General features: G+C 60.7%; 1 protein-coding gene across 6 annotated transcripts in view; it reads left to right on the top strand.

Moving 5' to 3' along the window:
* LMF1 (lipase maturation factor 1) overlaps positions 1 to 17,651 on the top strand; it is a 69,850-nt gene that overhangs the window by 38,739 nt on the left and 13,460 nt on the right. For 5 of the 6 annotated variants that reach the window (XM_057487769.1, XM_036915825.2, XM_057487768.1 and 2 more), the window contains 2 exons: positions 4,978 to 5,126; positions 14,197 to 14,262. In XM_057487769.1, coding sequence (XP_057343752.1) covers positions 4,978 to 5,126; positions 14,197 to 14,262 — 215 coding nt within the window. Of the gene's footprint in view, positions 1 to 4,092; positions 4,244 to 4,977; positions 5,127 to 14,196; positions 14,263 to 17,651 lie in introns of those variants that run through there. The other variant, XM_036915829.2, reaches the window with a different exon arrangement.

The raw sequence follows: 17,651 nt of genomic DNA, 5'->3' as shown, positions 1-17,651 counted from the left end.
TGAAGCCTTGGCCACAGCTTTGCAGAACAAGAATGTCATGAGAGAACACGGAGCAGCTGAAATACAGACTGGCCTCGTCAGGGTTTGTGAAAGGCGCCCTAGTCCTGGCTGCTCCAGACACCGGACTGAGCAGAGAAGGCTCGCTTCACGGGACCTCGCTGGTCGCCTAGAGGCCGCTAGCCGCGCAAGGTGCCTCTGCCAGCCCTCTGCTCTGCAGCACGCACTTTGCGGATGTTCACATTAATTCACCAGAGTCAGAGACACAGAGAAATGGAGTCCGTAGGACGTGTGTTCCTGGATCACAGATGAAGCCAGCGATGTTCTCCGTGGCTTGAGCCCCGGCACCTGCCGAGGCCCAGAGCTTCAGACAGAGGCCGAGGGGCCTAGGGGCCAGGTCTGCGCTCCTCCCCTGCTGTCTCATCCCACCATCCCGTCGACCACGTTCCTTGCCTGGGCTGCCCCTGCCCTGCCCTCCCCAGGGGCCACCGCGGGCCTGTTGTTCCTGGGCATGGGTGCCCCGTGAGCAGCCCCCAGCCTTGTCCCTGCTAACGCCAAAGTCTGAGCCATGAGCCACCGCAGAATGGTGACAAGTACAGCCTGTCACCTGCCACTGTGCTCCCTGTGGCTGTCTGAGCCCCCACCTGCCCTACAGCGGGTTCTGGCCATGTCTCTGCGCTCCACCCCGTGAAGCAGTAAGGTCGCCCCCAGAACCGCATCTGGGGGGTCTCCTACCCTCCAGGCACCAACAGGGCCTCCTGGGCTTGTCGCGGCTTTGCAGACAACAGCGTCTGCCGCCTCCCGACCTCCCACCCCTGGACCTGCAGAGACTAGGAAAACGGCTTTCCTGGTCTCCCGCGGCACCAACAGCCCATCGGAGGGGAGCACTTCCCTCCTTTTCCGATTCTAGCCTGAAGCTAGTGGGTTTCCTCCTCCTGACGAGGATGGGGGCTGTCATCCTTGAAGGGTCCACACACAGGGTGTTGAATTACTCACTTTAAGTAACTAACAGTCTGAGGAAGGTAATGAGGCCTCCGCTGGTATTTTCTTCCTAGAGTGGCCGTCAGGGCGGTGCCCACCTCTGACACGTGTGGACTGCTTTCCTGGGTCACAGCAGCTCGGCCTGCACTGTTGACCTTGACACTGGGTGACCTCCGTAGTGGCCTGGCACGAGGCCACCCTCTGAGCTCCCACAGCCCAGAGTCCGCGGCAGCTGGAGCATCTCCCCTCCAGGCCCAGAGCAGACAGGTCAGCGGGACTCTCCCAGCAAGGACCAGCCAGGGTGCCAGCTTCCGCACGCTGTTCACCCCCACGTGCCCCGACTGCCCGGCGCAGGCCAGGCCCCCGGTGCTGGATTTTCCAGATCCTTGATAGAAGAGCATCTCACTCCCTGTGTGCCCTCAGCCGATGAGGGAACGTGAGCGCCACTCGTTGGTCACGTCTTTTGGGAGCAGGTGCCCGAGCTGGGCCAGAGGACTGAGTGACCCCGAAGGTCGGAAGTTGGGCCGGGAGACTAAGGGTCTGTGCTCCTCCCGGCCAGGCGAACCAAGGGTCCGAGTCCAGCCGGTCTGATGGGGGCCTCTCTCAGACGTCACATGTGGCTGCCCTGCAGGCACAGGCCACGTGCCCCAGGCTGTGGAGCTTCAGACTGTGGCTCAGAAGCTCAAGCCAGTCGGAGGGCAAGGAGAGCGCCCACCTGTTCCGTGGCTCCAGTCTGCCCAGCCGCAGCTGGTCCAGGCCTCCAGGGCATCCGAGCTGCCCCCAGACCACAGGCACGGGGCTGTGTCCACTCAGACTTGGTGGCCATGGATGGTGGCAGTGGCCCTGAGCTCTGGTCCTCCCTGTGTGGAGCTCCCCATCAGGAGGGGCAGGGGGCCCTGCAGCCTTGACGTGCATCCCTGCCCTGCTGCCTGCTGAGGGCGCCCCGGGGACGGCGGGCCAGCCTCTGCTCAGCAAAGGGCAAGTGCAGCCCGTGGCTGCCCGCCGCTGCCCGCCACCCGGCACCTAGCTGTCTCTGCTCAGTGCCAGGGTTGAAAGGGCTGATTCCCCGAGCACTCGTGACCGCAGGTGATGTCCTTCCGTCTCATGTGGAAGCTTCCATGTGTGGCTCGTGCAGGGCTCATCTGTGTCATTGGACACGCACCAGTAGCCACAGAAGTGAATGTTCCAGAACAGGCAGCTGCAGGCATGTGGAGGCCATGGTGGGGCTCACACTCTGAGCTCCCACATGGCCGTTTGCTGACCGGCACCCCAAACCATGGGCAGGGCCAGCACGCCAACACCAACCCCGAGAACCATCCGATGGTGCAGAAACTTACAGGAGCTGCTGGACTGGAATTCCTACGCAGGTCGCTCTCCGTACCGTCCAGAGGCGGGTCAGAGCCAGGCTGGAAAGCCACAGGCGTCCGCACCACTAGGACGAGCACCTGACGGAGGCGCCCAAGGAACCTGGTGGTGTTGCACCAGTGTTAGCTCCCACGTGGGGCTGCCCTGTGCCCAGCCTGCTGGACGATGCCATCGCAGGCACACGGCCTCTTGGATGCTGAGGCTGCCCTCGTGGTACCCTGGGCATTTGTTTTTTCTGGGGACTCCTCCCCCGCCACACTGGAACGGGACAATGTGTCCCTTGTGCAAGCAGCACAGCTGCTGAAATTCAGCAAGACCCAAGCACAGAGGGCAGAGGCAGGTGGGTCTGCAGGGCACCGTCCTCCCTGGCGGACCAGCAGCACTAGCTGGGGGCCGGGCGTCTCAGCGGTGATCTGGAAACTGGCAGGGGGGAGGGCAGGCGCTGCAGAAATGCCACCTGCCCCGCCCGGCAGGGTAAGGAATATTCCAGTAGGCTCGGGGAGGCAGAGCCAGGGCGCGGACATCTCTGAGCTGACAGCGTGTCCCCCACCCTTCGCCACTGTCTCCCGCTTCCTGGCACTCAGGCGGGCCCCTGGGCTCTGCCATCTGCATGTCACTTTGATTGGTGTCACTCAAGCTGTCATTAACATTCTCTTCATCACATCTGTGCAGAGCCGGTGACAGCTAGAGGGGGCAGGCCCAGCGCTCTGGGGAGCGCCCGCCCGCGTGAGCTCCGAGTGGAGGGGTCCCCGTGGGCACCCACGGGGCTGAGCTGTGCCTTTGTGCTTGCAGCAGGGTGGCGGCTCCCGGGTACCCTGTTCCTGCATTTTCTTTCTGCCAAGTGGAGAGGATTTAGAACAAGTAGGCTTTGAGGTACTTTCCCAAAAACTAAAGTGTCTGTAGACAAGCACACTCAGAGCCGTGATCACAGGCACGTCCACCCCTACAGGGTCCTCTGGGCCCCAAACCACATGGGGCGCAAAATGCACCCAGGCAGAGTGAGGACAAATCCAGCGAGAATCGTGTCCAGATAAGACTGGAGCGATCGTCTCTGTACAGAACGAAGTCTGTTCTTTCCTGGTTGAGACAAGAAGGGGAGTTTGAGGCACATGGTGAAGCAGCGCTCGTCGTCACAGACAGGAAGTCCCGGCCTGGAGGGAGCGGCCGGCCAGCACCGGGAATCTCAGCCAGCAGTGTGGGCGCCTTCCGTGTTTTTGCTCTGGAAGTTCCGAGGGAGGCTGGGTGTGTGCCATCTCCAGGCAGGGTGCAGGTGGGCCCTGGGGGGCGGGCTGCACATCCCTAACACGGGACCCCCCACATGGGTGGCGCTGACACCTCCCTCCCCAGCCTTGGCCCGCGCCCCGGCAGCTCCAGCTCCTGCTTTTCCCCCCATGAGGTGCCACTGTGCCCACAGCCCCCCGTGATGCAGCCGTGCGATCAGGGCCTGGCTGCAGCCTCATGTGCTGTGGGCTCTGGCTGCCTGCCTGGCCCCCGTCCTCCCTGCACTGTCCAGGCTTCCTTCTGCATCCGGAATCATCTCCAGATGGGTACGGGGTGCACCCTGGTGGCCCTGTGTCTCCATCACATGTGCACGTGGCTCCTTGGGGCAGTAGCTGCCCGAGACATCACACATCCCTCCAGCCGGTGACAGTTCATGATACCCCATTTCTCTCCCAAAGAACTAGAGGTTCGGAAGTCACAGAACACAGAGTAAAAGGGGTTTCGCCACCCATTTCATGATGAAAGGTTCAGAAGGCTGCAAACAACCGCCCAGGGACGATCCCTCACCCGCCACCTGGCTCTGCGTGGCTTCACCAGTCCCTGTTCACCCCTCGTCGAATGCACTGAGTCTCAAGATCTGCACACACAGCCCTAAAACTGGGGTTCAGAGTTCATTTAGGTTCGTCTGTTTATTCGAGGAAAAAGTCTACAGTGAAGCGCACCCCTGTGACCCACACCCCGTACGGGGAGCCACCAGGAGCCCGGCCCAGCATCCCCACCTGTCCTCCATGCAGCCAAGTCCCCATCTCTTTCTCCTGCATCAGTTTGGCTCATTCTGGAACCTTCTCTAAGGGGAACCTGGAGTATGTGCCCGTCTAAAGCATCTTTTGCAGTGAGAGTGTTTCCCTGAGGGGCAGCTGGCCCTCCACTAGAGCGCCCGTGCTTCCCACCTGGGCTCCCAGTGGGAGAGCCAGCTCACGCTCCCACAGCCCCACACAGCTGCCACCACAGCAGGGCTGGCCCAAGGCAGTTTCACGGAGCCACTGCCCACCGCACCCCCTCCTCCCTGCTTGCCCCCTACCTGGGCAGGTGGGCCTAGGGTCCGCTCTACGTTCAGGACCTCTGGCCTCGGTGCCCACGGCCCGTCCTGGTAGACCTTCCCGGGAGGAACACACAAAGCCGGGATTGCCCCGCCGGCCTCGGAGAAGCACGGGGCCATGGCCTGAACTGCCGAGGGCCAGCCCGGGGCACGGTCCCACACTGCTACCATGTGCCCGGCTGCAGGCAGAAGCTCCCCTTAGTCACACCCCACCCTGTTTCAAGGACTGTTTGGGGGGATCTGGGTTTTGTGGGCTTGTTTGGGAAATGCTCACTGTTAACACAGCCTCTGTGTCCTCTTGGTCGTCATTTCAGGGTGGGAGTCCCAGCTGCTGGAGACGGGATTCCTGGGCATTTTCCTGTGCCCCCTTTGGACCCTCTCTCGGCTGCCCAGGGGGACCCCCACGTCCCAGATCGTCCTGTGGGGTTTCCGGTGGTTGATCTTCAGAATCATGCTTGGAGCAGTAAGTACAACTTTCACTGTTACATTTGGGGGGAAACTGCTAAAAAGGAGCTGCTTGCCTCACTGTCCCTGTCCCCTGTCTGCGATGCTCAGTGGCCTGTCTTGAGCACTTGAATTGGCCCCTGGCCCTCTGCTGACTGTTTTCTGTGGGTAAAACCGCAACGCCGAGTCCATTTCCCACGGACACTCCTGGAAAGGGCACCTCTCCACCGGCCTTCCTGTGGGTCTGGACGTTTCACATCGTTTTGATTCAGTAAGCTCGTTCACAGGTGAGGACGCGGACCCCAGAGAGGCCAGCCGCACCCCGTTTCTCTGCCTGTCTTCCCTGGACTCCTGGCCGTTGGTTTGGGGAGTGCCTCTCGTAAGAGCTGCTGTGTGTCCATGATCCCCACCCCCTGTGGCCCGTGCGCCCTCTGCCTTGTCCTCTCCCTGGAGGCCAGGCTTCCCCTCCGCTGTCTTCCACACAGTCTCTGCAGGCACACAGCCTGCGTTTAATTTCACCAACCGGCACCTTTAAATGTCTTGGGAACCTTACCAGACCTGTGAGCTCAGGTAACTGGTCTCCTGGCCTCCACCTGCTGGAGGGTGGCCGGCTTGCACGCCCCTGCGCTTCTCTCCTTTGGTTAGTAAGATCCTAATTCTTATACTAGACTCATGTAAAATGTGACTCCTCTTACGTCAGAAACCTGGCTGTACAACCGTGCCAAGCGTGTTGGCCTTAACTTTCCTTGGAGGTGCCATCGCAAGCTCGCGGAGCACCTGCCTCCTCCCGCCCGGCCCCGTGCCACGGCTTCTGGTTTGTCCCGGGCCCCCCGGAGCCCTTTGCACTCCCCCGGGCCGCATCCATCTGTCCCGCCACCAGCTCAGGCGGGCTGGCGGTCCTCCCACGAAGCTGCTGTTTGTCGCCGTCCGGTGTGCTGGGTGAGGCCCATGGGCGGTGTGGCTGCCCCACTGCCTGCGTATTTCTGTTTTCTGTACTGGGCTCCCACAGGCCCTGTGTTCAGTGCTGCCTCACCCTCCCCGCACCCGCCTGGGAGCACGTCTTTGGCCCGCCATCCCCACATCCTGGCCAGCACCTGCTCTCGCTGCTGTGGGCGGCCACCCACCCCAGGAAGGGACAGCGTGCTGCCGCACGTGCAGGAGTCGTGCAGACGTGCACCTTCCCGGCTCCTGGTTCCTCGGCCCCCACTTGTACGCTTCACACTGCCTCCTGGCTGGCCGCAGCTCCGACAGTCTCTGCCAGGCTCCCTGCCCCATCTGGCTGCGGGGCTGGCACCTGGGGCCCTGGGAGAGGCTGGGGTGCAGAGGGTCAGCCCACAGGAACCAGGCACTGTCTCTGCTCACTGTGCAGGTGGTCTTACCAGGCTGTGGTCCCTGCCCGTCTGGGACTCACTTTTGTATTCTGTCCTCCAAATACATGGATCGGGCCCCTCAGGCCTTCCCTGGGTCCTGCGGCAGGTCAGGTGGAAATGGGAGGCGAAGTCCCAGGGCCGGTGCTCTGGCGGCGGGGCTGCTGGGCTGCTCTGTGCAGGGCCGTGATGCTGAGAGCTGAACAGGCCCCCCGTGCCTGACAGAGTATGGTGATCCATTAGCACATTCAAAAGCACCTTTTATGGCATCTGACTGGCAGCATCAGCTGGATAAGGAATCATCAGGTGCTCTACGAGGTGTGATTACCTGATCTCATCTGTGGGGCATGATTAATCTTCCCCGTTGCTGGGAAGCAGAGGTGGGGTTGGCCTGGTCAAGACGCGGCGGCGGCAGAGGCCGGCAGCACGGGGTGAGAGAGGCCCACCAGCCTGGTGAGGACGGGCCGCTGCGGCCGGCACCCCCAGCCCGTCTCCTGCTTGCTCAGAACCGGTGCTGCGGAGCATGCTGGGAGGGCGGCTTGTCTGTGGGCAGTGGCTCCGGTGCCCTGAGAGATGGGGGGGTTCTTTTGGAGCTGTCTCAGAGGGACCCGGAAGGCACACAGCCGGTGGTGCCCAGTTAGGAAGAGAGAAGGTGCAGGGCTCCCCACCCTCAGCTTTCTACACACTTGGCTTGATGCTCTGGAGTGCTATGTGGGGCCACAGTAGAGGGGCACCAGGCCACCCTTCTCTCTCGGCACAGCATGGACACGCCTGTTTCCACATCAGACAACAGACACTGTGGGGCAGGGGTCAAGGAGTGAGCCCCCTAGCCGCCTGGCTCTCTGCAGGAGGGTGAGCGTTGGGCAGAGGGGGCACCTTGCTGAGAGGATGGAGTAAAGGACTTCACTCCGCTGCAAACCCTGCTGGCAGGGGTCTGTGCCCACAAGGAGCTCAAGGACACACAGTCACTTCTGTCGCAGTCTTGCGAACATGCCCAGCTCCCGTCTGATGGTGAGGAGCCCTCGGACAGACCCCAGCTGAGGGGCCGTCTTCAGAGGCACTCTGTGGCACTCCCACGTACCCGTCACGAGACGCGGTCCGAGGCTGAGAGCCTGGCTGCCGGGGCTGTGCCTGGCCCTGGCTCAGGGAAGGGGTGCTAGTGGGAGGACTGGGGGCCCCAGAGCTGGTGGCTTAACAGGATTGAATCCGTAATGACAGGTATACAGGAACTCCAAGCTATTTCTGCAGCTTTTTCTGAAGTCTAAGATTTTTTCAAAGTAAGGAGTTATAGAGAAATAGGATGTGCAACTTCATGCATGTAAAGTAGGGAGTTAGATGAAACGGCTAACTCCCTGCAAAGACTTAGATGACTCACTGATGGAAGAGAGAAAATCTGAATGTTTTTACAAGTTGAGATCATTAAAGCAAACAAAATCCCTTCCCACTGAGAAAACTCTGGGCCCAGAAGACATCACTGATAAGTTCTGTGAAACACTGTACAAACCCGCATGCACCCATTCAGAAAACAGAGGGAACACTTCTGAACCCATTTTTCTGAGGCTAGCGAAGACAAGGACATTTGAAGGAAAAGAAATCTGAGAACAGTATAGGCAAAAAATTCTTAAGGATTTATTAGCAAATGAATCCCACAGACATGAAAAGCATAATGAAGCCCGGATGCCAGATTGCTGGGACACAAGTGCGTTGATGCAGTTCACCGGTTCCCAGTCAGGGGAGACAGATGTGAAGTGATATGACCCTCAGAAAGAGGGCACAAAGAAGCATTAGACAACCTTGAACACTTGTTCACAGTCTGCAAAAAAAATCCTCGGCCACCTAGGAGTGGAAGGAAACTTCTCAGTGTGGCAACAGGTAGATACGTGGACTCCCCACAGCGTCTTCCCTCAAGACGGGGAACCGGCAGGGTGTCCACCTCATCCCGTCTGCCTCTGAACCGAAGAGCCCAGCTTGGAGGCAGAAGAAACAGAAGCCCTGTGATGGGGCCGGGGGAGGAGGGCCATCTGTGTTCACAGGTACAAGGGTCATCCGCTCTGCGAAGGACCGTAGGTCCCGTCAGAACTAAGCGGTGAAGCGGGCCCAATTGCGGGGTTCACGGCCAGTGCCGCAGAAGGTGCTGGAAAACAAAATTTTTAAATGTAGCATTAGTAACGTCCGAAACCAGGGAAATTTTGACAGAAATGCACCGCTTGTGCTCTGAAAGACACCAGACCCTGCTGACCGGGAGCGAAGGTCACGTGGTGGGCAGCCATGCTGGGGGTCGGAAGTCCCAGTGTTGCTCGACTGTCACTGTCCCCATGTCGGCCTGTAGATTCCATCCTGGAGGATTTTATTAGAAATTGGTGAACTGATTCTTAGATTTATATGGAATTTCCAGGGACCAGGACTAGCAGGACAAATTAAGAGTGAAGTGGCAAAATGGTAGGAGCCACGTGCTCGTCCGAGACTCCCAGCAGACACGGTCCTCAGGGCAGCAAGGCGTCGGCACGAGGGCGGGGTGGGTGGGGTCTGGAAAGAGCGCCACATGTCAGCTGGCACCTGCGGTATCGTGGGCCCCCGAGGGGGCCGTGCGGGCGCAGACACCGGCCAGTGGGGGAGAAGTCCTGTCCAGACGCCCTCCGGGGCTGTCAGAATGACTCCCACCGTCCCTGACCGCCACCTCTGCCCACACTCAGGTGGCATGGCCTTTACTTCCCTGCACTCTCTACAGCTCTTCGGTATCTTGTACTACAGCCTCTGTTTTTATTACTGGTTCACATTTTAAGAGTCAAAAACTTAATACTTCAACTATCACCGAGAAAAATCAAAGTTAGACTCAGTTCCCACCGAGAGCTGCCTGTCTGCTTTGGCTGGAGCCTGGAGCCCCGCGGTGCGAGCCGGGCCCCACGGGCCTCTCGGAACCGGCGTGAGGACTGGCTTCCCGCTCCCTACGTGCATGTGACCCGCAACCAACGCGCAGGCCCGGAAAGCGGGGGGCGGGCCGGTGGGCCCAGCGTGCGGCCTCGGTCCGCAGGGGCTGTGCCGCTCACGGCGCTGTGCTCACACCTGGCTGCAGCCCGGAGGGTGCCCTTCCTATGACGTGGATTAACGCAAGGAAAGCACCGGCTCCGAGGTGCAGCACGTATGGGCCCATAGGACTGAGGGGGGCCCCCTGGGCCTGAGGTCCTGCCTGGGGAACCACCTGCAGTGGGACAAAGCTCCGGGCCGACAAGCTGGACACCACGGAGGAAGTGGGCGCAATTCCTTCACAAGTGCGGCTTGCGCGCTGAGAGGACGGGGAACGGGAAATCCAGTGGGTCCGTATCTGTGAGGCGGACTGAATTCGTGGTAGACACCATTCCAGAAAGAAAAGTGCAGGCCCAGGTGGCTTCACCGGCCACACCCATCAAACACTCTCAGAGGGAACGGTGCAATCCAACCCCGGCCCCAGAAGGTGGCAGGGAGGGGACACTTCTCAGAGCGTCCTGTGACCCGTGTGACAGCGTCACCAGCCCCGGCGGGGGCGTCGCAGAGCGGGAACAGAGACCACGTTCCGCACGAGCAGCGTGTGCAACCCTTGCACAGTGCTGGCAAAGGGAATCCAGCAATAAAAAGGCTCTGGCACAGGTGGGTCCCACACTCGAACATGCGTTGTGTCACTATTCACTCTAGTAACAAACCACGATGAGGAGCTGTGGTGTCACCTCCACAGAAGCACGGTTCAGCTCCCACCCAACGCAGCTCCATCGGCCTGGCGGGCACCCGTGGTGCCTGGCCGGGGCCGACCTGCGATCTGTGTGTCCTGGGCCTGTGCTCTGCACACGTTTCTCCCAGCCCGTGCCTTTCCTAGTTCCTCAATGGTGGTGTGATGACACAAAATTTTACTATCAATGAGTACAATTCTGCAATATTTTTCTTTGATGGTTAGAGATTTTGTGCCCTGTCCAAGAACTCTTTGCCACCTCCAAGGTAACTGTACTGTCTTCCAAAAGCTTTGATTCTGGCTTTTAAGTCTGTAGAAAGAATACTTTCCCTGCCCCTTGGCTTTGACTTAGTTGGGGGTCAGCTGTGGGTCCGTTTCTGGGAGGTACCCTTTAATATGCCCTTTCCTCTCAGGCTAGCATTTGGTATGGATGAGGGAGCAATTAAAGCTCATTTTATCTTTCTATACAGATATTCAATTATGTAAAAAATTATTGTCCCTTTCCCACTGGCCTCACTCAGTACCTTGGCTGGGTGTCAGCTGGCAGGAGACATGTGGGTCTGTCCTCTTCTACTGGTGTGTTTTTCTGGCTCAGATCAATACCACACTTCAGTCTCAAATTAATCTATTAAATCAGAAAGTGTAAGTCCTCCACCTTTGTTCTTCTTTACAAGATTGTATTTCCATGTAAATTTTAGAATCAGCATGCCATTTTCTCCAAACACGCTCGCTGGGAGTTTGCCTTCAATCTGGACCTAACGTTGAGCAAAACAGACGTATTAACAGGTGCACGTCCCCATGTGCACAGGTCTCTTGAGGTTTGCACAAGCGTCGTGCCATCTTAATGATGCTAAAGTGCACGTCTTAGACACGCTTCGTCGGATTTAGCACAAGGTACTAAAGGGTTTTCCATGCAGTTGTAGGCAGTATTTTCAAAATTTTATTTCCTAATGATTTCCTGGTAGCACATGAAATACAATTTGTTTTTCACGATAACCTTGCAGCCTTGCTAAACCCACACACTCATCTTAGTGACTGCAGAGTCTCTGGGTTTCCTGCAGGCTTAATCCTGTGAGTGAACAATGGCTTCTTCCCTTTCTCCCAGGCTTTGTGCCTGTATTTCTTCATCCTGTCTTATTGCACCCAGACTCCCAATTCTGCACTGATGAGCAGCCGCAAAAATGGACCCTGCCCAGCCCAGTGGCGTCACAGGAATTTCTGGAAAGTGGTGTCTGTGGCCCTCTTACCCCACCCCCAGCTGCAGGCACCTGCCCCTGGAAGCCCCACACCTGGCGCCGCCGTGCCCTCACAACAGCCCAAGCAGGGAGATGCCGTCCCTTGGCTCCCGAAGGCATCGCGGCCAATGAGGGCCGTAGGGTGCACAGGCAGCCTTGCCTCGGCAGCTCTCACAGGACCTCCAGGATTTGGGCAGGGGTCAAAACATGACCTCAGACACAGCATTAGTGATCTCTCTCCCTGACTGCCTGTCCCAGCCCCAGCAGCTGCAGCGCTGGCTGCGTGTACACTGCACTGTGACGGGAGGGCGACGTCACGCACACCCTGTGGCGAGGAAGTCAGAAACCAGCCCTGCACAGGCAGGGCCACAGGGCCCGGTGGCCCACAGGCAGGCTGGGCCCCTTCATATGTGGGCACAGGTCAGTCTTAAGAGACACCAAACGTGCCCATCCATTCTGACCCAGGACACAGGTGCTGAACAGGGACCCTAAGCGATAGGGGTCACCACACACCCTGTGACACGGGCCCGCCAGCCCACACAGCACGTGGGGGCCCAGAACAGAGGAGCAGCGCCTTTGATCGGAGCAGAACCCGTGGCCCGGATTGCCAGGCCTGCCTTGCCAAATGCCAGTGGGCGCACGCTTGTGGCTGCAGGGTGCAGGGGGCATGGGGGTTTGCAGGTGGAGGAGGCAGAGGCCGCACAGCGGGCCGGGCTCCCCGCCGGCCCCAAGGCCTCGTGGGGCGGGGGCACGCTGGCATGGGGGAGCAGGGCTCTTTCTCGCGCACAGGCCCTTGGTTTCCCCACTTCCAAGTGGGGTTTTAAGAGTATGTCTCAGACCCAGGAGCTTCCAGGGAGGAGCTCGCTGTGTGCCCAGCGCCCCCTTTGGGCTCCTGCCTCCCTCTGGCTCGCTGCAGGCCCGGTGGTTCCAGCACCCGGAATGTTCCAGCGTCTTGGCACGCTCCCCTCCAAGCAGACCAGCGGTTGTAGGGACAGCTGCGGGTCATTCGGCTCTCTCTGGCTCTGGCGCCGTCACTGGCCTGTCTGTGCCATTTTTTCAGAATTAATTTTGGGCTGAAAAAGGCTCAAAGAAGGCTTTGTTCCTCTGACACTTACTCTGGTAGAAAAAAATCCGTGGAAAATCTGACATCTGCATTGTAGGGAGAAATGAATAGATGGGGAGGAATATAATTATCCTCCGCTCCTGAAACATTTCAGATCCTTAAGTGTCTCATATCAGCTTAGAATTGAATGACATTTTAATTATTTTGTTTTTTCTTCCTTGCCTGGTGTGCGTCTCCGGAGAGCACTGTGCGGCCTCCGGGGAGGCAGGGAGTGCGCTTGCTCTCAGGCAGCACCGTGTGACCCTGGTGTCCGCCCACAGGCAGCGTTTTCACCAGGAGTCAGCGTTCCCCCCGCCTTAGCAGGACAGGGCTTCGCACAGACCTGGCCGACAGGATACCCCTGCCTGAAGCACCGCTCCACACGGTGCAGGCTTCCACCAGTACGGGGCCTCTGCTCTCCAGGTCCATCCCCCAGGCCACGTGGGCCCCCTGGGCCCTGGCACACAGCTCCACTTCCTGCAGGGCACAGGCCGGCGGCTGAGCACTGACAGGGGCCCCTTCGCACTGGGCTGCAGGGAGCTCTCTGCCCACAGTTGAGTGCTGCGATCCTTTGAGACGTGCTTGCAAACCACCCCACAGACGGGGCACCTCGGGAACACCAGGGCCTTCTGTAGCACCCAAGTGGCGCCCAGCGTTCCGGCCCCACTGCCCTCCCACCGGCCATCCAGGTGTGGCTGTGCCAGCCTGGCCAGTGCTCAGTCACTCCCCCACTCGCCGGCCTTCAGCCCTCCTGTGTGCTCCGGTGCCAGCTGCCTGACACTGGGCTCCGCGGGATTTCCTGGGCCTCCCGGGGCACGGCCTTTGCCTGGGCCACCTTGCTGTGCCCTCCCACCGCTGGGCTCCCCAGCCCCAGCCCCTCCAGGCTGCCCTGGCCTCTCCCACACCCCGCTGGGCCCATCCACTCAGTCCCTCCCAGGTGGGCAGGTGTGTGCGTGGCGGGTGGGTGAAGCACTCGACCACAGGTAGTGTGGCTGCCGGGCCCCCGCTGTGGGAACGCTCCGAGCACCCCCAGGCTGGCTCTGTCCGTCTGTGCAGTTCTCACCTTCTGATTCTGCTGTTATGTAAAAGGCAGAAATTGGAACTGAAACTGTTTCCAGCCGCATTCTTGGTGCCGGCAGAGCGGTTTGCTTTTGACTCACGGAGGATTCAGTGGGGCGCCAGTTCCCGGGTAAAGTGGTGCACGGCACCTGACCACACACGGCCTCAGCACTGTGGCCTGTGGGGCACCCCACACACATGTGCCCCCGACGCACCAGCCCTGGCATAGGGTGGCGTATAGACCCCGGCACCAGGCTGTGGGTGGTCATGGTTGAGCCGCGGTCTGGAGGTGTGGCATCTGTCGAAGCAAACGGGATTGCGAGCAACCCATGCGTGTGGCGCAGCCAGGACGATGCCCTGGGTCTGAGAGCCAGTCCAAGGGCGGGCGTGTTTCCTTTGACCCAGACGAGCAGCTCACTCCGGTCCTCAGAGAGCCCTGACACGCCTTTCATGGGCTCTATTTAAACTTCACCTTTTACCTCATCTCAAGCCACACCCCCCAAAAAGTCCGCCCAGTGCTGGGCTCCCAGCTTGCTGCCGCCTGGGCATCTCACGGCCCTCTCTCTCCCTTCCCTCTCTCTCTCTCTCTCTCTCTCTCTCTCTCTCTCTCTCTCTCTGTCCTGCAGGGCCTGATCAAGATCCGCGGGGACCAGTGCTGGCAGGACCTCACCTGCATGGACTTCCACTATGAGGTGAGTGGGGGTAGCGGGGGGCCACCCCTTCCCACCCATAGTGTGTGCAGCCCATTGTGTGTGACGCCTCTCACTGGGGCAGGGAGCTCGAGGTAGTGGGTGGCAGGTCCCCCTGGCTGGGCCGGCCTAGTGTCCCTGGACCCTGTTTATCCCTCCACAAGCCAGGCAGACGCCTGACAGGGCCCTGCTGCCCAGGACAGCAGTGAGGAGGGGAGCCTGGGGCCCCCCCACCTCCCAGGAGATCAGGTGGCCTCCCGGTATGGGTGTGGTCAAGGGAGGCTGTGTGCTGAATGCTGGCTGCTGTGTCCTGACCCTCTGGGTGAGCTGGCCAGGCCTCCTGTGGCCAGCACGTTCCATGGCCTGCACGCCTTTTCCAGCCACACCCATTTGACCAGGGCACAGCCGTGTGTAGGCATACCCAGGCTGTCGCCTGCGCACACTGCCAGCACAGCAGGGCATCCCACCTCCGTTCCAGACCCTCAGCCCCAGGGGGGCTCCTCCTTTCAGCCGCAACCCCGGGATGTGGTCTGCCCGCTGCTTTCTCCCATGATTGGATGGGGCTCCCTGAGTGCCCTAGATACAGGGGTCCCCTAGCCTGGGGATAATTCGGGCCCTGCTGACACTGCTGTGAAAGCTGACAATGTTGGCCCACAGAAGCGTCAGCGGAGTGATGACTTACCCGTGTTGTCCACAGGCCACTTGTGCGCTGAGGGCCGCAGGGGGTCAGTGCTGGGCCTGGGGAGCACTGGGGCCTGGCCAGTTCGGGTTCAGCCCATGCCCCGGGGTCACCCAGAAGGCAAGCCCGTGGAGGTGGGGTGTGCCATTTGCTGAGTCTGCTCTGATACCCAGATGGTCACTCTGCTCTCGTTCGGCGTATGCACAGCACATGTGCATCCGAGCTTTACCGTCGACGCCGCACCTGTCTCCACCTTGAAGTGTGTCTCTCGTAGGCAGTGTGGGGCGGGGTCTTGCTTTTGTATCCAGCCTCACAAACTCTACCTTCACGTGTGTGTTCAGATCGCCTGCCTCCAGGGTGGCCTGACTGTCGCGGGGCCCTGCTCTCTCTCCCATCTACTCTTTGCGCCACTTCTCACCGTCTCCTGCCACTCTGGGCCGAGGGGAGTGTTCTGGGGCTCTTCCCCGTCTCCCTTCTGGGCTCGCCAGCTGGGACTCTCCCTTCTGCCTTGTGCTGCCGCAGGGTTGGTGGTACAAACCTCCGGTCCACCCCTGCCTCTCAGGAGGACATCACCGAGGGGAGGGCCGGGCAGTGGCGCTCCTCTGCCTCCCTCCCCGGCCACTGGCTGCGGGTGTCGGTCTGCCTGTCCGTGGACCGTATCCCACGGGCTAGACAGCCAACTGTCCCTTAAAGGGACTCCCCTTACGGGAGAGGGAGCCTCCTGTATCCACCCAGAACATGCCGTCGCCGGCACCCCCAGGCCCCAGGCCCCCACCTGCCACCGCTGCCTCCCAGCTCGCCCACTCGCATCACGTTCCTTGCAAACAGGTGGGCAGGGATGGACTCTCTCGGCTACTGGGTCCGAGTCTCTTTCCCCTTTGGTCCCCAGGGAGGTTTTGGGTGGATGTAGAATTGTGGGTTTTTGTTTCAGGAAAGATGCTACCGCACTGCCCTTGCTGGGAGCCGGGCTGTCCTCTGGGCCAGCTGGGCCCCCCAGGGAGCTGCTCTCGGCCCAGGCCCCTGGGTGCCCCCCCTGGGACGTGCTCTTCTCGTTCCCCACTCCCAGCCGCTTGCAGGGGCAGGAGCACCCTCAGGGTGGCTCCTGCTCACCAGCAGCACCCACACGACCTCACAGGTGCCCGCCTTGTCCTCCTCGGGGGGCCGTCACTCTGACACCCCAGGCCTGTGCTTCCCGGTGCCTGCCGAGGGCCACCACCTGCACATGTGGGAACACAGTCTGTTGGGTGTGAGCCCCTCCCCTTCCTGCCCAACTGGGAGCGCCCAGCACACAGACACCCCAGGCCCCCCGGGATACCTCGGTGTACCCAGAAGCACCGCCCCAAAAACCAGACCGAAAAGCCTGCTTTGGGGCAGGATCCAGTGCTGGGCGAAGCCTGCTGCATCCGTGGGCCCTGCAGGGGGAGGGCTGCGGCCAGGGGGCTTCCCCTGGAACAGGACGTGCACAGGGGGAGGACACGCCCCCTTTCCCACTAAAACCCCAACCTGGGATCTGTGGCCCCAAAGGGGAAAATGACTGAGAAACGCATCCCTGTTCTCAGCTGGCTCACAGGGGGTGTGGTCGGCCCGAACTGAAGGTGCCGTGAGCCGCCGCCCCACCCGGCTCCGGCCGCCGCTCCATCAGCCGAGCCCTCCTGTCCGGGGCCCGGCGCCTGGGGTGGCCACACACACGCAGCACCCTGCCCAGAGGTGGCTCTGCTGCCGAGGGAGAAGCACCGGGACTGCCTTCATGCAGTCGCTCCTGTTGGATGAGAGATTGCTCCCACCAGACCTTCTGTGGCCGTTTCCGCTCAGTCATTAGCTGTCCAGAGACAGTGAGCAGACCTGCCTCCCATGCAGCGCTGCCCCCTCGCCTGACCTGGCTGCACATCCATGGCTCCCACGGGCAGGAGCCCCAGGCACAGACCGCAGAGGCCTGCCCCCAAGACTGCTCGACACCGGCGAGCGCAGAGCCATGGGCACAGGCAGGTGAGGTGGGGCCCCGAGGGACCCCCGCACAGCAGCACCCAGGCCGGCTTCCCAGGGCTCCTCAGGTGAGCGGCTGTGCCAGGGGTGGAGCAGGGAGCATTTCAGTGCAGAAAGCAGGAACATGCTCTGGACGCCGTACGACGAGGCACAGTAAACGACGGCAGAGAGCTGGGCCCATTCACTGAAATAGCCCGTGTGTCCGCGCCACACAGATGCAAACTGGAGGGCTGGTGTTGCCTTACTGCGGAGCGCCCCTGGGCAGAACAAAAGATGGAGCCAGACCTCACCATGCAGCCGCTGCTGGAGCCACGGATTCCGGCGAGAACCATCGAGGGACGCTGGAACTGGGAGGTCTAGGCGAGCGGGTTTTTTTCACAGCCTCGGCAGTGAAGGGGCAGCTGTGTAGGGGCTGCGGTGGACACCCACAGCCAAGAGACCCACCGGGAAACCACCCATGCAGGACGCTCAGCCACCCTGGGCCCCTGGGAAGGGCACCTGCCCCCTCGGCGATCTTCTCACCAGAAGTGCCACAAGGAGCATCAGACCCCCACGGGGGACGCCTCACAGACGAGCCTGTGCCCTACAAACCCGTGTCCTAATGCTCAGGGCAGGAGATGCGCTAAAGGCCACGTGACGGGACCTCCTTTGGTTAGAAAGACACCGCTCAGGCGCGGGAAGATGGTGGCCCGTGGTGGCAGTGCATGCAGAGCACCTGGGGTCCCGGGCG

Source organism: Manis pentadactyla, chromosome 10 (assembly GCF_030020395.1).
Source record: "Manis pentadactyla isolate mManPen7 chromosome 10, mManPen7.hap1, whole genome shotgun sequence".
Classification (NCBI taxonomy): domain Eukaryota; kingdom Metazoa; phylum Chordata; class Mammalia; order Pholidota; family Manidae; genus Manis; species Manis pentadactyla.
The sequence above is the reverse complement of the archived record's forward strand: the minus strand, read 5'-3'. Positions and strand labels throughout refer to the sequence as shown.